The following is a 24,713-nucleotide window of genomic DNA, read 5'->3' as shown; positions in this document are numbered from 1 at the left end:
AACCTACTTTGAATTACTTTAAAAATCAAAATGAATTACTATTCCATAGTACACAATCTTTTCTACATCCACAACCTCTGTAACTTAGTGTTGCTTAATATTTCTTTGCCTCAGTTGAAATCTGGATCTCCCCTAAAGACATCTAGAGCAGGAAATGCCCTTGTCCCAAAACCCACATGAAGGTGGATTTAGCATCTTTTCCACTCCCCAAGCTGATTCTGGAATATCACTCTTCCACTCTCATGTAAAGTCCTGCCATCATCCTGTGTGACTTTATTGTTTAAATTAAGGACACATAAAATACTCTGACCTCTTAACTCCTTGAACACTTCATTATAGGGACCTTCATGTCTAGTCCAGCTACCACCACATGGCCACATCCTGCTTTTGTAACTATGTTACTTTAGAAATCCTAAATTCTAACAACTCTGTCTCTGATCTCAATCTATTCTTCTATTTCTATCACTCAGGTATTCTAGTGTTATCAGCTCTCTGATCTTATTGGGAAATTCTATACTGTTCCCTCCATGTTTTGCCAATCTACCTTCCCCTCTCCTACCTGGCAGAATAGTTTAGTAGAATTTATGCCCAGAAAGCTTAGGCTTTCTGGGTTAGAGTCTTGGCTTCACTACTTACTAGCTGTAACCATGGGCAACTTATTTAACCTCTCTGTGCTTCAGTTTCCACATTAATTCATTCAACACATACTTTCTGAGTGCCTTCTTAGTGCCAGACAATATTCTAGGTGCTGGGGATTTGGTAGTGAACAAGACCTTATATTCTGGACCTTATATCTTATTAAAGGAAAAGACAGCAACATCTTCATGGGGTTATTAAAAACTTTAAATGAAACATAAACATAGAAGTGTTTAAACCAGTGTATGATACTATAGCAAGTACTCAAATATCAGCTGTTTGTAAATTTCACTTTTTTTCCTTATCCAATTTGATTCTCTGATGCTCTTTTCAGCTGAGCTTCCTACTGAATGTAACTATATATCAATCCCTCACCCCTCAGGGGAACAGAGCAGGGCCTGGGGTAGACAGAGATACACCTCCTCCCCAGTCACTGTGTACCGCAAAATCATGATTACATTCTAGTGTGTTGTGTCCTGAAAAGGGTTGTAAAGCACTGCTGCTACCAATTTCCACAATTCTCTTGCCCTACTGTTCTGCCATTATATATCCATGGTGAAATGCCATTCAACTCAACCATCCTTTTTGTGCCCAAACGAGTACTGCAGAAGAAATGTCACAGAAATGCAAAGATTTGTATACTATACATTCAAGGTCTTTAAAGTCAAATGATCCTTCATCATTGCCAGAAAACTCCTTTTGTATTTCCAGCTCTATCTCCCGTTTTCTATAGTTGGTACTCAAACCTCCTTTCTTCTCCTCTCAATCTTGACTCCTCAAGAACTCCATTTAGATGGTCCTTGTTCTGAGAAGCTCACCTTAAGCCCCAAAGTCTGTGTTATTAGTTTACCCATTTTTTCGTTTCCCACATACCCTTTTCTCATAGTACATCACATTATGTTATCGCCCATATACCTACCTGTATCTCCACTAATCTATAAGCCCTAAAAAGACAGGAGCCATGTCATCTTTGTAGATTACAGAACTTCCTTCCTAGATTTTTAGATGTTTCCCTCCCTTCCAATTGGTGGAAAGTGGTTCACTTCTATCTAAAATACACCTAGCAACTGAAGATCAAAGGATTAATTGAAATGTTTTTGAAATGACAGCTGGCTTTAAAAAACAAACAAATAAAAACACTTGACAAATTCCACTCTTAAAGGTGTATTTGTCATTCTAGCATCAAGAAGCAGTGTTTAGAGGCCAATAAAAGTTCATTTTAGATTAAAAGCAAATAATGGAATAGTTTGACAGCAAAAACATATACAAGCTATCATATACTCAATACAAAGTTAAAATAAATCCAGTCATTATTTTAAAATACCATATATATATTTTGTGGAACTGAAAAGCAAACTCTTTCCCCCTTCACTGACATTACAATAAACACACATATTAGACACAAGGCAAAATTTATCATACCTCTACATCTGAAGCACTTCGGGGCTGAGCTTGGCATAGCATATTTAGTAACTGCAAAATTAATTCTTCAACATACTGAAGAGCATCATCACTAGACTCAAGAGTAGGATGAACTTGCCCCTGAACCTATAAACAAAAAGCAAAGTAATTAAAATGTAGGCTTGTTTCATCTAATTAGACAAATGAAACAAATAATTTTGTTTTTTGGGTTTTTTTTTGCGGTATGCGGGCCTCTCACTGTTGTGGCCTCTCCCGTTGTGGAGCACAAGCTCCGGACGCGCAGGCTCAGCGGCCATGGCTCACGGGCCCAGCCGCTCTGCGGCATGTGGGATCTTCCCTGACCGGGGCACGAACCCATGTCCCCTGCATCGGCAGGCGGACTCTCAACCACTGCGCCACCAGGGAAGCCCATAATTTTGTTTTTTTAAGTGTGGGTTTGTATTCAAGAACATGGTCTGGCTTGCAAATACAGATTTGAATGTTATGACCCAAGTCTGGAATTCTTAACCTTTTTCCCAGCCACGTGCACCATACATGCTTATTAACATGTTTCTAGAGATTCAGATACTTAATTGCATAATTTCCTTTTTTTTTCTTAAACCATGGTTATCCTGGAGTGTGGGAATATAGAGAGGGAGGGAGAGGCTGAGCTGGGGATAAAAGATGCAGTTTATATGGTTTTTGCCAAGAACCAGTGGTAGTTAGAACACTTAGTCAACACAGTGCTTGGGAAAAATTGACCTCCTATGGGTCCCTTGTTTAACTCTATCTTTCCTACCCAATGATAAAATCCAAGAGGGATATATCTTATTCACCAAAGTAACTGGGATATATCTTATTCATCAAAGTAACCCCAGCATCTAGCGCTGTACATGGCACATAATACAAGCTTGATAAATGTCTGTTGAACAAAGTCACCCGACATCAAAGGACACAAAATGGGCACTTTTGACAATGTGAGACTGTCTATGCTTCAGGAAGATAACTTGATGGTCACTCATTCATAAATGCCCAATAATCTTTACCTTCATTTTCCTCAACCATTTCTTTGGAGGCATCTTAGGCCACCGGTTTTTGTAAAATTTACATTTTAATAACCAGCATGATAGTCTTTACTTGCAACCCTTTGTCACTCACTATGGGTCAAAACTGTTCCCTACTTTAGAAAAGGGCAGAAAAATCAGTTTCAGGAGACAAACAATACATGTTTCAAAATATGCTCAACTCTCTAAAGGACGGTAGAGCTCTCAGAGCTCTCATTGGATGAAAGTACACAGTACTCACTAGCCAAGAGCATTTAGTATGGTCTGTCCTACTACATACACCTCATTAGCTGAGGGTTTGACAGCCTCAATGTATGGAGAAATTTTATTATAAAGTATACCATATAATGAATTTTAAAATATATAGTAAAAGTACATAGACATGCATATAAACATATATATGCACTTATAATACTTTTTAAAGAAAAGTATTTTAGAGGCAAATAACATTATGACAATTCAGAACTGTGTGAGGGGTGCTACATTAATTATGACGTTTGAAACAATTTACTATTATTTTACAGGTGAAGAAACTGAGCCCCAAAAGGCTTAAATCATCTGCCCAAGTACTTTTTGTCATTTTTGGTATAGCTATTACCAACCTGATTGTAACTGATCTGCTTACAAATCTCTCACCCTATTAGATGACTGAATGGTTGTGCAGTTAAAATAATGGATGGAGTATGGACTAGAACCCAGAATTCATGTTTCTCAGCTTTCTATTCACCAGGCCATCACATTCTGACTAATCTGTGTAGGTAACAAAACTTGTTTGTAAACAGACTCCTCTTCAACACTAAGCATGATTAAAAAGAACTTTTAAAAATGAAACCAAAAAAACCCTGGAACTTTTGAGAACAGTTTTATTTTTATACATTGAATTGCATGCCCTCATTGGCTTAAACTGTTTTCTTAGATACCCTTTAACTTCATGGTTGGCTTATCTTCCTTGACAACTGAATCCTAACACTTCATGGTGGGTTTTTTTTTTTTTTTTTTTTGGTGGAGGGCTCTCGACTTTTTTAAACTCTCTTTTCTTATTATCTGCTTCTCTTATTTCTGCTTCTCTTATTTCTTTGTTTCTTTTTCCTTACAGAGTTCCATATCTTCCTTCACCCCTCAAATGTGGAGTCCCTCCTTGTCTGTCTGCTCCCTTCTTCTGTTCTCTCTGCCAACTAATCTCATTTACTTCCACATTTTTATCACCTGCATGGATGACTCCAAATCTACCTGTAGTCCTGACTTTTCTCCTGACTTTTAGACCCATATATCAAAATACTTGCTAGATATCTCCACCTATCCTACCAAAATCTCAACTATACATGGGCTGGGGGGGGGAGTGGGGAGGAACTTATTATAAATGTTGAACAAGAGAAACTATATCTCACAAATGAAAAACAGTACAGACAGCCCCTGGCTTCACCAAGATGTAGTCCCGGAAAATGTAGCTATAATTGGGGTTACTTTCCTATTCAAGGCTCCAGCATCACATAAAATACAGCTACAGATTTATAAAACAACATAATTTTATAAGTAAAAGAGACTTTAGAAGTCATTTCGCTCAGTCCCTTTGTTTAGCAGATAATAAAAAGGACACACCCACAATCCTGTAGCTAACTAGTAATGCTGAACCTGGGCCTCCTGGTATTTAGGCCAAAGCTCTTTCCACTAAACCCCTGACTGTCAACTTGGAGGAGTCCTAGTAGCTCCTTCAGCATAAGGAGTAGAATGTCCATGAACTGTATCTATTTATATAGTGGGCTTCTATATAAAACTTCGCTTTTTTTTCTCTTGGCTGCACCACGCAGCATATGGGATCTTAGTTCCCCAACCAGGGATCGAGCCCACACCTCCTGCAGTGGAAGTGTGGAGTCTTAACCACTGGATCACCAGGGAAGTCCCTAAAGCTTGGCTTGAAGTATGCGGTCATACTTTAAGAAACATCAGCATGTCATAAATGTAAATGCAGCACTATAAATCTTATCATCTGAAAAGGTAAAATCATTCAAAATGGGTAAAGTGATCATTGATTACACAAACGATCCCATGTATTACATAAAATTGTAAATATACTAAAAATGTGACATAAAACTAAACTGCTAGAGATAATAAATATTAAGATGAAAATATTTAGGGACTTCCCTGGTGGCGCAGTGGTTAAGAATCTCCCTGCCAATGCAGGGGACATGGGTTGGAGCCCTGGTCCAGGAAGATCCCACATGCCGCGGAGCAACTAAGCCCATGCATCACAACTACTGAGCCTATGCTCTAGAGCAGGCGAGCCACAACTACTGAGCCTGTGTGCCACAACTACTGAAGCCTGTGCGCCTAGAGCCCATGCTCCACCACAAGAGAAGCCACCACAATGAGAAGCCCGCACACCACAGCGAAGAGTGGCCCCCGCTCGCCACAACTAGAGGAAGCCCACGCCCAGCAACGAAAACCCAGCATAGCCAAAAAATAAAGATATTTATATATAAAAAAAGGATGAAAATATTTAATCAATAATAATTCTAATTAACTTTAAAAAATATCAAGCCTTTTGAGGAAGTGGTTTAGGTACCTCAAAACACATTTTAGAAAGTGTTCAAGAAAATGTAAATTGATCAGATTATATTTTTTAAATGTTCTGTTTTTCAAAGAAACCCATAGAAACTGTATAATTCTTCACTAATATAGCTCCATCTTTAACTGCTCTTCAATTTACACTTTATGCTGAAGCAATTCATACTATTCACAGTTTGTGAAACATGGCATGCAGTTTTCACTCACACTGTTCTCCATGGCTATCATTCATTCTCTTCCCATTTCGCCTGACTTTCAAACCCCAGATCTCGTGTCATTTGGGTAGACTTTCTTGCTTGTTGTCTCTTTCTAAAGCAGAATTAATCTCATTCATTTAACTGATTTATTGAACCTATTAAATACTGGATATATAGAGATTAATAAAAAACAGCCCCTGCTCTATGGGTCTTATACTCTGCTCTATGCTAATCCTTGTACTAGGTATCACATTTTTGTTATTGGGTTTGTCCTACTGAGTTATAATTACATGTTCCCTTGTCTATTTCCTCTATTGATGCTCCCATTACGCAAGGCCTTGTTTATCTACTTATAGAATCATTTTCTCTTTGCTTTTCACTCTAAACCCCTGACATTCAGGGAATACTCAAAGCCTCTGTGTTATACAGGAGAAAGGAAGAAAATATCTTTCTCAGAATTAAGAGTTAAAAGGGGTGGTGGTAATGCTAGAAGTCTGGTTGATTTCAGGAGAATAAATCCTTATGGCAGAAACCATCAACATATAAAGGCAGTCAGAACTAAAATCAATGTTTATTACGTAGAATCAAATGAACTGTATATAAATACAGTGGTGAAATGCTATGGTTTAAAAAAACAAACCAAAAACCGTGATACCGCTTATCACTTATAGTTAAAATGTTAAGCTTGACACCTTGTATGATACATGAAATTTTAGAAATTCAAATTCAAACAGTTTTATTCGTTGATGGTTACTAATAGCCAAATAAAACCTATTAGGTAAATAAATCAAACAAAGAATTAGGCTTAAATAGAAAATAATGCATGATGCCAACTGTTCACCTAAATTTCTGGAGATTAACCTTTATCACATCTTAAATCTGTCAAATTAGAATCGTAAGGTTCATTCATATGAGACTAATAAATTATTTTAATTCTCTAAAAACAATACTTCAAAATCTCTGACTGAAAAACATGTACAATGGTAAACGCTTAAAGACAAGCAGAACACCAATTCCTGAAATACAGACTTTGCTCTTTATTCTTTCAAGGAAGATGCTGTTAAGAGATTTCTTTAATGAGCAGACAGAAGAAGCATTCCATTTCCTTATACATATAGGATAAAAAAACACTTCTCTTCTATAAGATAGTGTAACACCTAAAGTGTTCCATTCCATCTAAATGGTACTCAAAGATATTTAATAGATCAAATGATCCAAAGTATTCAAGACTATACAGAATAGGTTACACTGCCAAATTTGATGACAGCCTTTAGAAGCTATCTACAACTAACATTCACTAAGGATGTGTGTATGAGAGCAATTATAATATGCATTTAGACTTGGGTTTAAAGTTGATGGGGGTTTTCCTTTACATGCAGTTTTCAAAAACATTATGTTTTATACTTAGGTTTACTGACATAGAAAACTTCATATGCTTCTTTAAATGCACTTATCTTAGGTAATTTGAGTAAAGTAAATGCAAAAACTTCACTAAAAAATGAATGATAGCCATTAATAAGAATTTTATATGATCATGACTGTAATTCTTTTGAGGTATAATCATCATATTCGATTAAGGAATAATCATCATATTCAGTTAAAGATGCCACCCACTGAATTTTAAACATTTCTTAAGGACTGCCGGCTTCTGTCTTGACAGTTCATTTTGTCTCTAGTAATTTCTAACAAATTCAGAAGCAACTTTGTGGCTATTATTGTCAGATTTATGGAATCTGGAATAGCAAAGAGATTAGATCTATAACAATTCCTAGCTGTTTGATCCATGAGTCCTCTAACTGTATTCAGGAACCCCTTGGGTAAACTGCTAGAAAACACTAAGTTGAATTCTGATGAATCTTTCATAGCCTTTTCTAGCTAATGGCTCTCTGAAGAATTAGAAAACTTCTGGATTGTACTTTGTCACATCTTGAGCCCAGATCTGCTACTTTTATTTAAACACATAACAGAATTTGAAATAAAACTGGTATGCTCAAAACCTTTACCATAGCAAATAATAAAGATTTGGACTGTTAAATCAATTTCTCATTGTTACAATTAGTCAATGTATGATGTTTTAGGTTCTTATTTCTCCTCATTTTGAGGTTTATTTAAAAATCAAAGCAAAAAAGCCTTTGTTAAAAAAAATTAAAAGCAACAATAATAAAACAAATCAGAGAACAAATTTTTTCCAAAAACAAAACTGACTGAAAATATTTTCGCATTTCTTAGGGCTTGTTAATTAGCCTTTAGGCCCATGTATGTAACATTTTTTTTTTCCCCCCCGATTTCCTCTCATTGCTGGGGACACGAAGATGAATGAGAACATGACATCTGCCCTCAAAGAGTTCAGCTCACAGAGGAGCTAGACATGTCAACAAGTGACTTAACACAGCGTTATGAGGTTACAATGGAGTTATATTTACGGTACAATGATAACCAAAAAAAGAATGATCCTTGCTGATGGTGTGTGAGGAGTATCAGAAGTCTTCACAAATAAAACACACTTGAACTGGATTATAAAGGATGAATAAGGTGCAACAGGGAAGCAGATAAGGAAGTAGGGCTTTTACTAAAAGAGGTAACATATAAAGAGGCATAGAGGCCAAGATAAAATGATGTATTGGGGAAACTGTAAGAGTTGAATCAAAGACTGCACCTGGGAAAAGCTAAGACTGGAAAGGGCAGGCTTGTGTGTCATGCTAAGAAGTTGAGAAGTGATCAGGCCAGGAGAAAATGATAGAAGGGTTTCAAACAGACATTGACATAATTAGATCTATTTGCTGAAGAATCTCTCTGGTGTCAGTATAAAGGATGGATTAAAACAAAGATCAAAGTGAAGAAAGCAAAACTTGTTGGAAGGATGCTGCAGCCTGTGTAAAAAGATACAATGAAGGCCTGAAACAATGTAGAAGCAGTGGGAGATGTAAAAGAGGTGAGGAGGTAAGTTTGGATAATTATTTTGGGGGTAGTGAGAAGAGCAATGAGGGAGAACCACTAATTTCACTAGGATAGGAAATACTAGAAGAGGGTAATATTTTTCAGAAAGGTAAGAAATTCAAGTTTAACACCTTAGTGTAAGGTTCTTGTACTATATCTAAGGAAACAAAGTTGAAATTGTTTTTTATGAAGTGATTTTTAGAGTTTTATTATATTTTATTTTGGGGGCTGTGGAGAAGACACAGGGAGAAGATAGCTATCCATAAGCCAAGAAGAGAGGCCTCAGAAGAAATCCACCCTGGCAGCACCTGGATCTTGGACTTCTAGCCTCTAGAATTGTAATAAAATAAATTTCTGTTGTTTAAGCCACCCAGTGTGTGGTACTTTGATATGGTAGCCCTGGTCAACTAATACAACTTTGTAGTTGTTAAAAAGAATAAATCAGAGCTTTGCCATGTAACAGATTTCCATAAGGTATTCTTGAGTAAGACAGAAAACTTTAAAGTACAGGAACACTCAAAAAACGACAAACACAAAATACAAACACATACACACTTGTATGTATGTATAATGTATTATATATATCTGTATATGAACATGACAACATGGAGAAAAATATGGAATAATATAACCTAGGTTATTAATATGGGTTAGAAGGACCTGGCAGGGCAGGAATGTGGATGAAAGGGAAGAAAAAAGGGGGAAGAATGAACAAACTCCCCCCTCCCTCTCAAAAAAAAAAACCAAAAAAAACCTGTACTGAAAATAAGTGTCATATTTATACACTTTTGTAACTTTATGTAAATATAAAATGTAGATTTAAATTTTTTCATTTAAATAAAAAATTTCATGATTGCTTTTCTGCTGTGTGTACATCAGCGATGGGAAAGACAACATTCAAAGTCCTTTCCCACAGAAAATAACTATGCACATCAAATTCCAACCACGTGTCAAGTGCCAAGTTTACATCATCTTTCATTTATTTTGCTTTAAAAACAATGAGTATGACCTTCCTACACAATTTTATTACTTTCTGTGATAACAGAGTTCCCATCAATAAAACAAAGAACTGACTCAAGAAAAGAATCTCTGATGGAGTTTTAGTTCTTCTTCAAAGCATTTTCTTAATCTTCATACCCAAGAATCTTCCAAAAGTAAGAGAAATCCCTTATCAGTGATGTCCTGACACAGGCAGGAGCTCTTTATAATATTCCCATCTTTTTTACCCTAGTGCTCCCACTCATTCTATTCTACTTTAAGTTTTGATCTCCGTCTAAGAGGCATCTTTTTTTTTTTTTTTTTTTTTTTGCGGTACGTGGGCCTCTCACTGTCGTGGCCTCTCCCGTTGCAGAGCACAGGTTCCGGACATACAGGCTCAGCAGCCATGGCTCACGGGCCCAGCCGCTCCGCGGCATGTGGGATCTTCCCGGACCGGGACACGAACCCATGTCCCATGCATCAGCAGGCGGACTCTCAACCACTGTGCCACCAGGGAAGCCCTAAGAGGCTTCTTTAAAGCTGGAAGTCATAACACATGTGTGTCTATTGTCTATTCTTTGACAGTTTTCCCCAAAATAGCAACAGATGGCAGTTTGTGACTAAAATATCTAATAAAACTCACCAATTGACTGCCCATAACCTCTAAGCATTAGATTCTAAAATCTAGTGAATCAAAGGCAGGGGGAAATTTTTTTTCAAATTCAATCTTCTCCAAATAGATCGGGTTCCTTGATGTATAATCACTAACAGTAAATTGATTTACGAGATGAACTAAATAGATTTCTACACATTTATACTTTCATTTCTAGAAGGTAAAATGGTCAATGTCATCTGTGAATCCCAGGTGACATTCTTGTAAATTTTATCCATTTTCAAACTTTCTGAGTAAATGAGGCTACATCTCAAATACGACAATGCACTTATGCATATGTTCAACTAGATACTAGGAATATAAGATAGACATAGTCTCTGCCTTCACAGAGCTTAGAAGTACAAGAGGGGAACAAGACAAGTAATCACAAAAGTAACTACGCAGTAAGAGGCAGAGCAGTGAAGAGGTTAAGTGTGGGGTAAACTGTCTAAATTCAAACTCAGTTCTTCAAATTATCAGGGTGTAACCCTAAAAAATTACTTAATCCTTCTGACAATATCATGTACCAGTACACAGTCAAGGTTTACTAAATGTTAGCTGCAGCTATTACTGTTATTCTTATTAAAGGATGTCATGAAGCTACAAAAGGGGCCTAAATTAACCGGGTAGTTCTGGAAATGAAGATTAAAGCTGATATCTGAAGGGTGAGTAGAATTTAGGTAAAAAGTGGATTGGCGAAGTGAGAGGAATGATATTTTAGGCAAATGGAACAGCGTGTACAGACATGAAGGGGAGAGTGAAGGAAATGAAATTAGAGAGGGTTACGTAGGGCCCAAATCACTGGCCAGATGCACCAGATGCAGATGCATTTACTAAGATGAGGAAAACTGTAAGAAGCAGATTTTTTAGTAAATGGGAGGACAAGGAGATTAACAGTTTAGTTCATTATGCTTGATATCTTCTTTTTAAAAGTATAATCAACATACATTATATTAGTTTCAGGTGTGCAACATATTGATTCAACACTTGTATACATTGTGAAATTATCACCACAATAAGGCTAGTTACCATGTCACATACAAAGTTATAAACCTTTTTTCTTGTAATAATAACTTTTAAAATTTTTCTTAGCAACTTTCAAATTTGTAATGCAACATTACTGACTATAGCCACCATGCTGTACATCACATCCCTGTGACTTTATTTCATAACTGGAAGTTTGTACCTTTTGATCCCCTTCACCCATTTTGCCCACCCCTCAACCCCCCTCCCCTCTGGCAACCAGATTCATTCTCTGTATCTATGAGTTCCGTTTTATTTTGTTTGTCCATTTGTTTTCTTTTTAAAATTCCACATAAGTAAAATCATATGGTAATTGTCTTTCTCTGACTTATTTCACTTAGCATAAAACCCTCAACGTCCATCCACGTTGCTGCAAATGGTAAAATTTCATTCATTTTATGGCTGATTAGTATTCCATTGTGTGTATACACACACACGTCCCACATCTTATTTATCCGCTCATTCACTGATAGACACTTCGGTTGTTTCCATATCTTGGCTATTGTATTCCATTCTGTGTGTGGATACACACACACATCCTACACCTTATTTATCCACTCATTCACTAATAGACACTTTGGTTGTTTCCGTATCTTGGTTGCAGTGAACATAAGTGTGCATGAATCTTTTCAAATTAGCGTTCTCATTTTCTTCAGATAAATACCCAGAAGTGGAACTGCTGAATGATATGGTAGTTCTATCTTTAATTTTTTGAGGAACCTCCATACTGTTTTCCATAGTGGCTGCACCAATTTACATTTCCACCAACAGTGCACAAAGGTTCCCTATTCTCTATATCCTCACCAACACTTGTTATTTCTTGTCCTTTTGATTATAGTCATTCTTACAGGTATAAGGTGTGTCACACTATGGTTCTGATTTGCATTTCGCTGATGATTAGTGATGTTGAGCATCTTTTAATATGCATGGTTGGTCATCTGTGTATCTTCTTTGGAAAAATGTCTATTCAGACCCTCTACCCACTTTTTAATAAGATTGGTTGTTTTATTTGTTATTGAGTTGTATGAGTTCCTTACATATGTTGTATATTAAGTCCTTATCAGGTATATGATTTGCAAATATCTTCTACCATCCAGTAGGTTGCTTTTTATTAATGGTTTCCTGTGCATATGCTTTTCAGTGTGATGTAGCTCAGCAGTCCCCAAACTTTTTGGCACCAGGGGCCAGTTTTGTGGAAGACAATTTTTCCATGGACTGGGGATGCTGGAGTGGTACATTCAAGCACATTGTATTCATTGTGCACTTTATTTCTATTATTATTATATTGTAATATGTAATGAAATAATTATACAACTCACCGTAATGCTGACAGGAGGCAGAGCTCAGGTGGTAATGCGAGCAATGGGGAACGGCTGTAAATACAGATGAAGCTTCACTCACTCGCCCGCTGCTCACCTCCTGCTGTGCGGCCTGGTTCCTAACAGGCCACGGACTGATACCGGTCCGTGGCCTGGGGGTTGGGTACCCTGATGTAGCTCATTTTTTAATTTTTGCTTTTGTTGCCATTGCCTTTGGAGTCAGATCCAAAAATATATTTCCAAGAGCAATGTCAAGGAACTTACTGCCTATGTTTTTCTTCTAGGAGTTTTATGGTTTCTGGTCTTAAATTCAAGTCTTTAATCCATTTTGAGTTAAATTTTGTGTATAAGTTAGTAGTCCAGTTTTCCAATCACTATTTATTAAAGAGACTGTCCTTTGCCCATTGCATATTCTTGCCTCCTTTGTTGCAAATTAATATACCATCTATATGTGGGTTTATTTCTGAACTCTCTATTCTGTTCCATTGATCTACATGGCTTTTATGTTGATACCATACTGTCTTGATTATGATAGCTTTGTAATATAATTTTGAAACCAGGGAGCATGATGTGATGTCTCCAGCTTTGCTCTTTCTCATGATTGCTTTGACTATCTGGGATCTTTTGTGGTTCCTTCCATAAAAATTTTAGGATTGTTTGCTCTATTTCTGTGAAAAATGCCACTGGAATTGATAGGGATTGCAATGAATCTATAGATTGCTTTGGGTAATATAGATATTTTAACAATATGTTAAAAATTGTTCCAATCTATGAGCACAGGATGTTTTTCCATTTACATGTGTCTTCTTCAATTTCTTTTGTCAATGTCTTATAATTGTCAGTGTGCAGGTCCTTCCACCTCCTTGGTTAAATTTATTCCTAGCTATTTTATTCTTTCTGATGCAACGGTAAATGGGATTACTCTATTAATTTCTCTGATAGTTCACTGTTAGTGTATAAAAATGCCATAGATTTTTGTATATTGATTTTGTACCTTTCAACTTTATTGATTTATTAGTTCTAACAGTTTTTTTTTTTGGTGGAGTCTTTAGGGTTTTCTAAATATAAAATCATGCCGTCCACTAATAGTGAGTTTTATTTCTTCCTTTCCAAATTGGATGCCTTTTATTTATTTTTCTTATCTCACTGCTTTGGACTTCCAGTGCCAATACCAGTGGCAAAAGTGAACAACCTTGTCTTGTTCCTGATCTTAAGGAAAAAGCTTTTAGCTTTTCCCTGTTGAGTATGATGTAAGCTCTGGGCTTGTCATATATAGACTTTATTATATTGAGAGACACTCCTTCTATACCAATTTTGTTGAGAGTTTTTACCATAAATGGAGGGTGAATTTTGTCAAACACTTTTCTCCATCTGTTGAGATGATTATATGATGATCTGGATGATCTGGACTTCATTATGCTTGAGATATCTTTGAGATATGACACTAACAATCAGTTTAATATATGGGTAAACAAGCCTGGAATTTTATTTTTAATAAGTTTATCACACTGTGCTCCTATGAAAATAGCAAGAAGTAGATATCAGATCACTGTTAAAACAAAAATGTCGCAAAAAAACAATAAAACTTTTTTTCCTCCTACAGATCCCATACTATCCAGCAGAAATCAGAGGCATTTATTTATTTATTTTTATTTTTATTTTTTCTGTGGTACGCAGGCCTCTCACTGTTGTGGCCTCTCCCGTTGTGGAGCACAGGCTCTGGACGCGCAGGCTCAGTGGCCATGGCTCACGGGCCCAGCCGCTCCACAGCATGTGGGATCTTCCCGGACCAGGGCACGAACCTGTGTCCCCTGCATCCGCAGGCAGACTCTCAACCACTGCGCAACCAGGGAAGCCCCCTAGAGGCATTTTTTTAATGCTTTGAAAACTGTAGCCCACAGTTCCCTTACCACACCAATTCCACGATGGTAGCTAGGAAGGCTATGGGGGTATGAGTATTAAACTAGAATATCAGAAGTGGCTTTTCCCTACATCTTTCTACTATTCTAGAGCATGGCCAAATGTCCCTGGCAAAGAAGGGAACCTACTGACTCTTGGGCTCCAATGTGTTGAATACGTTCTTCACAGAGAAGCTCTAAAAGAATAATGAAAAGCATAGTATACACAAATGGTTGGGTACAGAGATTAGTTCAATGCAAGAGAAGAAAACAGCTCCACACAATAATAGATATGCTTCAGATTTCCTGATAACTAGCATTAATTAGTATTTATTATAAAGTATCACATGTTTATGCTTCATAAAAATACTTCCTTATATAGAATCAGTGTATCTTGATTTTGTAAATATTAAGCAATATGGCAAGAACAATAGAGCTGTCAAATGATAGTCTGCAAAATAAAGTATTAAGTCTTATGATTCATTTAAAAATTTCATTTTTTCAGTTCACAAAACAATTAAATCCATGGGATCTTTCTAATAACTTAAACAAGACCTCCTATTTTCTTGGAGACCGCCAATGGGGGAAATAATGAGAGTTGCTGTCAGAAGATCTATCTTGGAGGTCTGACTTTACCTGTATGTATGTATGTATTTGTTGTCTTAGGTAAATCATATCTCCTAAATCTCAAGTTTCTCACCTGAAAAAGGCAATATCATTACCCATCTCCAGAGACACTTGATCAAATGAAGTCATATAACTGAAAGTACTTTAAATGATAGAATGCTAAATAATTGTAAGTAGTCACTATTCACATTACCACATGCAGTGAGGTACAAATTACAGCAGCTGAACATTAAAAACAGATGAAGATTGTATGTACTTGAACTCATCAATTTGACAAATTTCTCTTTAGATATAGTACCAACAAAATACAGTTTATCCCACTTTGCATTATATAATCCCATATATCAGTGGCTCTAACCGAAACCATGCTTAACAATTACCTGAAGTGTTTTGCTTTTTTTAAATTGTGGTAAAATACACACAAAATTTACCATTTAACCATTCTTAAGTACACAATTTAATGGCATTAAGCACATTCACTGTTCTGCAACCATTACCACTATCCATCTCCAGAACTTTTTCATCATCCCAGAATGGAATTTTGTAGCCATTAAACAATAATTCCCCATTCCTTCCTCTCCTCAGTCGCTGGTAACCACTTGTCTCTATGAATTTGACTGTTGTAGGTACCTCATATGATTGGGATTATACAAATTTATCCTTTTGTGCCTGGCTTCTTTTGCTTCACAAAATCTTTTCAAGGTTCATCCACATTGCAGCATATATCAGATTTCATTCTTTAAAAAAAAAATAAGTTTATTTATTTATTTATTTATGGCTGTGTTGGGTCTTTGTTTCTGTGTGAGGGCTTTCTCCAGTTGCGGCGAGTGGGGGCCACTCTTCATCGCGGTGCACAGGCCTCTCACTGTCGCGGCCTCTCCCGTTGGGGAGCACAGGCTCCAGACACGCAGGCTCAGTAGTTGTGACACACGGGCCTAGCCACTCCGTGGCATGTGGGATCTTCCCAGACCAGGGCTCGAACCCATGTCCCCTGCATTGGCAGGCAGATTCTTAACCACTGCGCCACCAGGGAAACCCCAGATTTCATTCTTTTTTAAACTGATAACTCCTAATAATCAAAAGACTATTTTTTAGAGCAATTTTAGTTTCACAACAAAACTGAGCAGAAAGTAGAGAGATTTCCCATATACCCTCTGCCCGCATACATGCATAGCTTCCTCTGTTATCAACATTCCCCTATCAGAGTGGTACATTTGTTACAACTGATGAATCTATACTGACATATCATTACCACCTAAAATCCTTAGAGTTCACTCTTGGTTTTATACGTTCTACATTCTATGTAATTTAAATTATACTTTTTCATTGTCGATATACAGGAAAGTGACTTACTTTTGTAATTTAACCTTATATCTTGCAACCTTGTTAGAATCACTTATTAGTTCCAGGAGTTTTTTTGTCCATTCTCAGGAGTTGTTTTTTTTTTTTTTGTCCATTCTTTCAGATTTTCTACATAAACAATCATGTCATTTGCAAGCAATGATGGTTTTATTTCTTCTCTCCAAACCTGCATTCCATTTATTTCCTTTTCTTGTTTAATTGCATTAGCTAGGACTTCCAGTATGATGCTGAAAAGCAGTGTTAAGAGGGCACATCTTGGCATTGTTCCTGATCTTAGTGGAAATGCTTTGACTTTCTCAACATTAAGTATGATGTTAGTTGTAGGGTTTTTTTTTGGGTTTTTTTGCGGTATGCGAGCCTCTCACTGCTGTGGCCTCTCCCGTTGTGGAGCACAGGCTCCGGATGCGCAGGCTGAGCGGCCATGGCTCACGGGCCTAGCCACTCCCCGGCATGTGGGATCTTCCTGGACCGGGGCACAAACCCGTGTCCCCTGCATTGGCAGGCAGACTCTCAACCACTGCACCACCAAGGAAGCCCGTAGCTTTTTTTGTACCTATTCTTTATCTAGTTGAGGAAGTTCCCCTGTATCCCTAGTTTACTAAGTTTTTATCATGAATGAGAGTTGGATTTTGTCAAATTCTTTTTTTTGCCTCTACTGATATCACCATGTGATTTTTTTTCTTCTTTAGCCTAGCGATGTGAGAGGTTACATTAATTTTCATTCATTTCTTTTTAAGGCTGAATAATATTCTATTGTATGTACATAGCACATTATGTTTATCCATTTATTCATCCAGCAATGACTATTTGGGTTGTTTCTACCTTTGGCTATTGTGAATAATGCTTCTATGAACACTGGTGTACAAATGTCTGTTTAAGTCCCTGCTGTCAACTCTTTGGGGTATATACAGGCATACCTCACTTTATCATGCTTAGCAGATACTGTGTTTGTTTTTTGTTTTTTTAACAGACTGAAGGTCTGTGGCAACCCTGTGTGGAGCAAGTCTATTAACACCATTTTCCCAACAGCATTATTTTTTAATTAATATATGTATATTTTTAAAGACATAATGCTATTGCATACTTAACAGAACACAGTGTAATAGAAACATAACTTTTATAAGCACTGGGAAACCAAAAAATTCATGTGACTAGCTTTACTGCAATATTTGCTTTATTGCAATGATCTAGAACCAAGGTATGCTTGCACCTAGAAGTAGAATTGCTGGAATATATGGTAATTCTATGTTTAGTTTTTTGAGGAACCACCATGTTTTCTGCAGCAGCTGTACCATTTTACATTCCCATAAGTAATGCAAGAGGGGTCCAATTTCTCCAAATCCTGCCAACACATTGTTTTCTGATTTTTTGATAATAGCTATCCTAATGGGTGTGAAGTGGTATCTCATTGTAGTACTCAATTTCATTTCCCTAATGATTAGTGATGTTAAATGTGGTTTTGTTTTTTTTAAACACCCTTGATGATTCTGATATCGGTGGCTAATCAGAAGACCCCACTTTTCATAAAACAGTGATCCTATATTAGGCATCCCTCAAAAAAGGGAAGAACTGAGGAAAAAGTTGAATCAGAAAGCAGTTTTCAACAGAAGCCAACTTGAAAGAGCTCCTAATGACCAAAGCTGGAACAACTAAGCAATAAAATAAGTAACAATAGTACTGTACTGGGGGCAGAAGCAAGATAGGGGTAGGAAATTAAGAGGTACAAACTACTATGTATAAAATAAATAAGATACAAGGATACAATGTGCACCACAGGGAATATAGCCAATATTTTATAATAACTTTAAATGAATATAATTTATAAAAATATAGAATCACTATGTTATATGCCTAATATTGTAAGTATAAACTAACATAATCAACTATACTTTAATTAAGAAATAGTATTGGGGCTTCCCTGGTGGCGCAGTGGTTGAGAGTCCGCCTGCCAATGCAGGGGACACGGGTTCGTGCCCCGGTCTGGGAAGATCCCACATGCCGCGGAGCGGTTGGGCCCGTGTGTCACAACTACTGAGCCTGCGCGTCCGGAGCCTGTGCTCCGCAACGGGAGAGGCCACAACAGTGAGAGGCCCGCGTACCGCAAAACAACAACAACAAAATAGTATTGTATTATAACCCAAAGAATAAAATAAATATCCATGAGTTTCCTACAAGAGGGCAGTGACTGTCTCCCTTATCTTTATATCTTAGCACTTCCCATGTGCCTGGCGCTAGCGAATATTCAATAAACTGCAAACAACTTATGTAATCTTGGCTTTCATTTTCCCCATTTTCTCTGTGATCTGAGTTTCATTCTTTTTATTGAAACAATCTATTTACAAAAATTCTGTGCATAAACACTAAATGTAGACTACTAAATAGCAAAAACATATTCCAAAAAAGCAGTGCCTGGTGTCAGTTCAGTTCAACAAACTCCACTGAGCACTTTTTTTTTTTTTTTTTGCTGTATGCGGGACTCTCACTGTTGTGGCCTCTCCCGTCGCGGAGCACAGGCTCCAGACGTGCAGGCTTAGCAGCCATGGTTCACAGGCCCAGCTGCTCCGCGGCACGCGGGATCCTCCCAGACCAGGGCACGAACCCGTGTCCCCTGCATCGGCAGGCGGACTCTCAACCACTGCGCCACCAGGGAAGCCCCACTGAGCACCTTTTAATATGCCAATCCACGAAAATGTCTGATTTAATTTTTCTTCTCAATGACCATTTTTCTTCTTCTGGAGAGATGAGGGTAGTAATTGATTTGATACTGTATTTTATTTATAAGAATCTATAGTTCTTATTACATTATGTTTAGTTTGTGTAGAACAGTGCTTCTCAGACTTTTAACATGCATATATGTCACCTAAATATCTTGTTTAAAATACAGATTATTATTTAGTAGGTCTAGGGTGGGCATTTGGTAGTTCTATCAATGCTGCTGGTCTAAGGACTGTACTTTGCACAAGGATACATACATCTGTCTATTTTGCTAAATTTTTATCTCCTTGAGGGGAGGGACCATTTCTTACCTTTATATTGTAGTTTCTGGTACTTCAGCAGGAGCTCAAGTACAACACTTTGAATGAGTAAAATTATATATACAATGTATTCAACTCCCTTGATGTTTCATCTATAACACCAAATTAGGAATTCCAACTTTCCCATAAGTACAAATAATCCTCTGTAACAGGGGTCCCCAACCCCTGAGCCACGGACCAGTACTAGCCTGTTAGGAACCAGGCTGCACAGCAGGAGGTGAGCAGCAGGTGAGCAAGCGAAGCTTCATCCGTATTTACAGCCGCTCCCCTTCGCTCACATTACTGCCTGAGCTCTGCCTCCTGTCAGATCAGCGGCGGCATCAGATCCTCATAGGAGCAGGAACCCTACTGTGAACTGCGCATGCGAGGGATCTAGGTTATACACTCCTTATGAGAATCTAATGCGTGATGATCTAGGTGGATCTGAGGGGAGCGGCTGCAAATACAGATTATCATTAGCAGAGAGGTTTGACTGCACAGAGACCATAATAAATCAACTGCCTGCAGACTCTCATCAAAATCCTATCAGTGAGTGGCAAATGAAAACAAGCTCAGGGCTCCCACTGATTCTGCATTATGGTGAGTTGTATAATTATTTCATTGTGTATTACAATGTAATAATAGAAATAAAGTGCACAATAAATGTAATGCACTTGAAACATCCTGAAACCGCCCCCTCCCCCTGGTCTGTGGAAAAACTGTCTTCCATGAAACCAGTCTCTGGTGCCAAAAAGGTTGGGGACCGCTGCTCCATAAGTCCATTAGTTCCTTTCCAATTCTCTTCTACTTCACAAAATCCTAACTTCATTCATGAACAACAAAACTGAACTTAATCACAACTAGATCATTCCCACTGGTATACAAAAATGCTCAGAACAACAAAAAAAAGCTTTCCTTGCCCTCAGGTAACCTAGCCTTCCACTCATTTTCTGTTGCCTTTCAGAGATATACTCCTCAAGTCTCCATAGTAATTTTCTCTACCCACCCCCCAGGCTCTTCTCCACTTAGGTCTATCAGGGTCACCAAGGACTGCCATTCTGCAAAGTGGCCAGGGCTAAATCCCTGACCTCATCTCACTTGGCCTCTTGGCAGCATGACATAGTTGACCACAGTTGAAACCCCTTCTTCATTTGACTTCCAAGGCACCATGCTCTCCTAATGGTCCATTTCAATGGACACTCTTAGTCTTCTCTCCATCTCTGAAATGCTGGAGTCCTCCAAAGCTCAGTCCTTGGCACTTTTCTCTTCTTCATCCAGTGTACTCTAAGTGACCCAGTCCATGGCTTTACCAACTATTCACTCATAATTCCCCCATTTTTATCCCCAAACTTAACCTTTCCCCTGATCTGGGATATCTACACTCTATACATCTCCACTTGAATGTCTAATAATTCCCTCAAACTTACCACAACCCAAACTGAATTCTTAGGTCTGACTCCACCCTCAAACTACTCCTCCTCACATTTTTCTCATCTCAGTAAATGGCACCTCCTTTCAGTCAGCATGGGCCAAAAATACAGCAGTCAACCTTGATTCCTCTTTTCATTCTTCCCTACACATTCAACAAATCTATTTGTTTTACCCAAAATATACCCCAATTCTGACACCTTCTTACCACCTAAACTACTAGTCCACATGACCATCACCTCTTGCCTCCAAACTGGTCACTTTGGTTCATTCTTGCCCATCAATAATCTTTTTTCCTTCAGAGTGCCCAGAATCATCTTTTTTTTTTTAAACCTAAATTTGACTTTGTCCTTTGCTCAAAATTTTCTAATGGTTTAACCATCATTAAGCATGTAAGTTTCTAGATGAAGTAGTCCCTTTCTACTTTTCCCAGCTTATCTCTTATAATTCTTCCTCACAAATGTAACACTGTAGTCATACTGGTTGTCCTGATCTTTCTTACACATACCAAGTTTGTCCTGCTTCAAGGTCTTTAGCTAACCCCTCTTTTAGGATGCTCCTTCACCAGATTTTTGCATGGCTGGCTCCTTCTGAACATTCTTGTCTCTTCTCAAATGTCACCTCCTCCAGAGGCCTTCCTTGACCACCACATTTAAAAGAACACCTTCCCTTCTTACCTCTCAGACCCTCTTTATCCCAACCTGCTTCATTTTGTTTATTACACTTACTCTTTTCTGAAACCACAATAGTTCTTTGTCCATTTATTTGTTTGCTTTCTCCTACCAGAATTTAAGGTTCATGTAAATAGCGACTTTGTCTCATCACTTTCCATCTCTGTGGTATCTAGAGTACCTCTTGTCATTTTGTTGGTTGGTTGAATGAATAAATGAATGATTAAGAAACAAAAACCACTAAATATATTTATAATTAAAGTCAATTCAAATTTTTAAGAAATTAAAAGAAATCCAAGTTTGATGTGAATTAGACTTACTACAAAACCATTGCCATTAGTCTCTAAAAACTCCTTGTAAGCATCAGAAAGTTCCCTTCAGACTCTGAATACAAAGTATCTGCTTCTATATCCTTCAATGATTAAATCAATTTTCTGAAGTACTACCAATGTTAAGCTGAAAAAAAGAAAACTATCCTTATTTAAACTTCTAATTTAATTACTAGTATTATTTTCTACCATTTTCCTATTCTGTAAATATTCAGATTTTCTTCTATATGAGAGTTAAATGTGCTTTTGCAGCACTGGCCTGGAAACTAACCACCAGGTCTAATGCTGAGCTGTTGCCCAAAGACTGCAAATATCCCTTCTCTCTCAACAGACACTTCCTGCCATTTGGGCCCTTAACCTGAAATTTTGGAATCTCCTCACTTTCCACTAGCTGAAGGGTTAACACCTGACACAGTAGGGTGCCTATTCACACCAGTCAGATTACTAATACCAGTCACTGGATATTTTGAATGTGGTCACTGCAGCACCAGATTAAAGCTGCATATGAGAAAACAGAGGGGGGAAAAAACTTGAAGTGAACTTAAACAGCCAACTTATATTTTTTAAAAAAAATAAATCAAAGACTAAGCATCCTTTTTTGCCTTTTCTAATTTAAGATGACTTTATCAGCTCTATTCCTTCATTTTGGATCCACCATCTGGATCTAAAGCAGGAGTTTTCAACCTCAGCACTCCTGACATCTTAAGCCAACTAATTCTCTTTCATGGGGGCTGACCTGTATACCAAGTTCAGCAGCATAACTTGGACACTAACCACTAGATGGCATTAGCAGCAACTCACCCACCCAAGTTGTGACAAACAAAAATGTCTCTAGACATTGCCAAATGTTACCTTGGGGGGCAAAATCACTACTGGTTGAGAACCACTGATCTAAAGTACACCTTTCCCCACCTCTTCACAGCCTACCACACGTACCTGGATTCCGTGCCCCACTACAAATTTTCTTGGATAAAAATAAAATCTCCAACACTTCGTAACTCTCCAACCTAACCCAGCAGACCTTTTCCTCTCTACCATTTATATATATTCTCTTACAATATTCCTTGTGTTTTCACAACATGCATTCACATTGTACTTAAATCTCAACTTTTAAAAATAGCAAATTCATATATTTACACCTTACATATCTACTGACAAAGAAATCACATCTTTTTAAGGCAAGAAAGGTACATGATATACTTAAAACTTGAAATAAATTTTTAAAATTGTAGTTGATTTACAATGTTGTGTTGGTTTCTGGTGTACAGCAAAGTGATTCAGTTGTACATATATTTTCCATTATGGTTTATTACAGGATATTGAATATACATCCCTCTGCTATACAATAGGACCTTGTTGTTTATCTGTTCTATATATAATAGTTTGCATCTGCTAGTCCCAAACTCCCAATTCAATCCTACCCTGACCCCCACTCTCCCCGGCAACCAAAGTCTATTTGTAGACTTTTTAACGATGGCCATCCTGATTGGTATGAGGAGGTAGGTACCTGACAGTACTTTTGAGTTGCATTTCTCTAATAATTAGTGACGTTGAGCATCTTTTCATGTGCCTATTGGCCATCTGTATGTCTTCTTTGGAGAAATATCTATTTAGGTCTTCTGCCCATTTTTTTTCTTTTTTTGTGGTACGCGGGCCTCTCACTATTGTGGCTTCTCCCGTTGCGGAGCACAGGCTCCGGACGCGCGGGCTCAGCGGCCATGGCTCACGGGCCCGGCTGCTCCGCAGCATGTGGGATCTTCCCGGACCGGGGCACGAACCTGTGTCCCCTGCATCGGCAGGCGGACTCTCAACCACTGCACCACCAGGGAAGCCCTGCCCATTTTTTTATGATTTTTTTTTTTTCTGTTACTGAGTTGTTTGCATATTTTGGAAATTAATCCCTTGTTAGTTGCATCATTTGCAAATATTTTCTCCCAGTCCGTAGGTTGTCTTTTTGTTTTGTTTATGGTTTCCTTTGCTGTGCAAAAACTTACACATTTGATTCGATCCCATTTGTTTATTTTTGCTTTTATTTCTATTGCCTTGAGAGACTGACCTAAGAAAATATTGCTACGATTTATGTCAGAGAATGTTTTACCTATGCTCTCTTCTAGGAGTTTTATAGTGTCATGTCTCATATTTTAAGTCTTTAAGCCATTTTGAGTTTATTTTTGTGTATGGTGTGAGGGTGTATTCTAACTTCATGACATGTGGCTGTCCAACTTTCCCAACGCCACTTGCTGAAGAGACTGTCTTTTCCCCATTGTATATTCTTGCCTCCTTTGTGGAAGATTAATTGACCGTAGGTGTGTGGGTTTATTTCTGGGCTCTCTATTCTGTTCCATTGATCCATATATCTGTTTTTGTGCTAATACCACAATTGTTTTGATTACTATAGCTTTGTAGTATTATCTTAAGTCTGGGAGGGTTATGCCTCCTACTTTGTTCTTTTTCCTCAGAATTGCTTTAGCAATTCTGGGTCTTTTATGTTTCCATACAAATTTTAGTATCATTTGTTCTAGTTCTGTGAAAGATGTCATGGGTAATTTGATAGAGATCACATTAAATCTGTAGATTGCTTTGGGTAGTATGGCCATTATACCAATATTAAT

The 24,713-nt window shown here is 37.7% G+C and overlaps 1 protein-coding gene across 2 annotated transcripts in view; it reads right to left on the bottom strand.

The window, feature by feature from the left end:
• Window positions 1–24,713, bottom strand: part of SOS1 (SOS Ras/Rac guanine nucleotide exchange factor 1) — a 148,580-nt gene that overhangs the window by 79,712 nt on the left and 44,155 nt on the right. For both annotated transcript variants that reach the window (XM_030857875.3, XM_030857876.3), the window contains exon 2: window positions 2,059–2,184. In XM_030857875.3, the coding sequence (XP_030713735.1) occupies window positions 2,059–2,184 (126 nt within the window). The remainder of the gene's footprint in view (window positions 1–2,058; window positions 2,185–24,713) is intronic.

Source organism: Globicephala melas, chromosome 12, assembly GCF_963455315.2.
Source record: "Globicephala melas chromosome 12, mGloMel1.2, whole genome shotgun sequence".
In the NCBI taxonomy this organism is placed as follows: Eukaryota; Metazoa; Chordata; class Mammalia; order Artiodactyla; family Delphinidae; genus Globicephala; species Globicephala melas.
The sequence above is the reverse complement of the archived record's forward strand: the minus strand, read 5'-3'. Positions and strand labels throughout refer to the sequence as shown.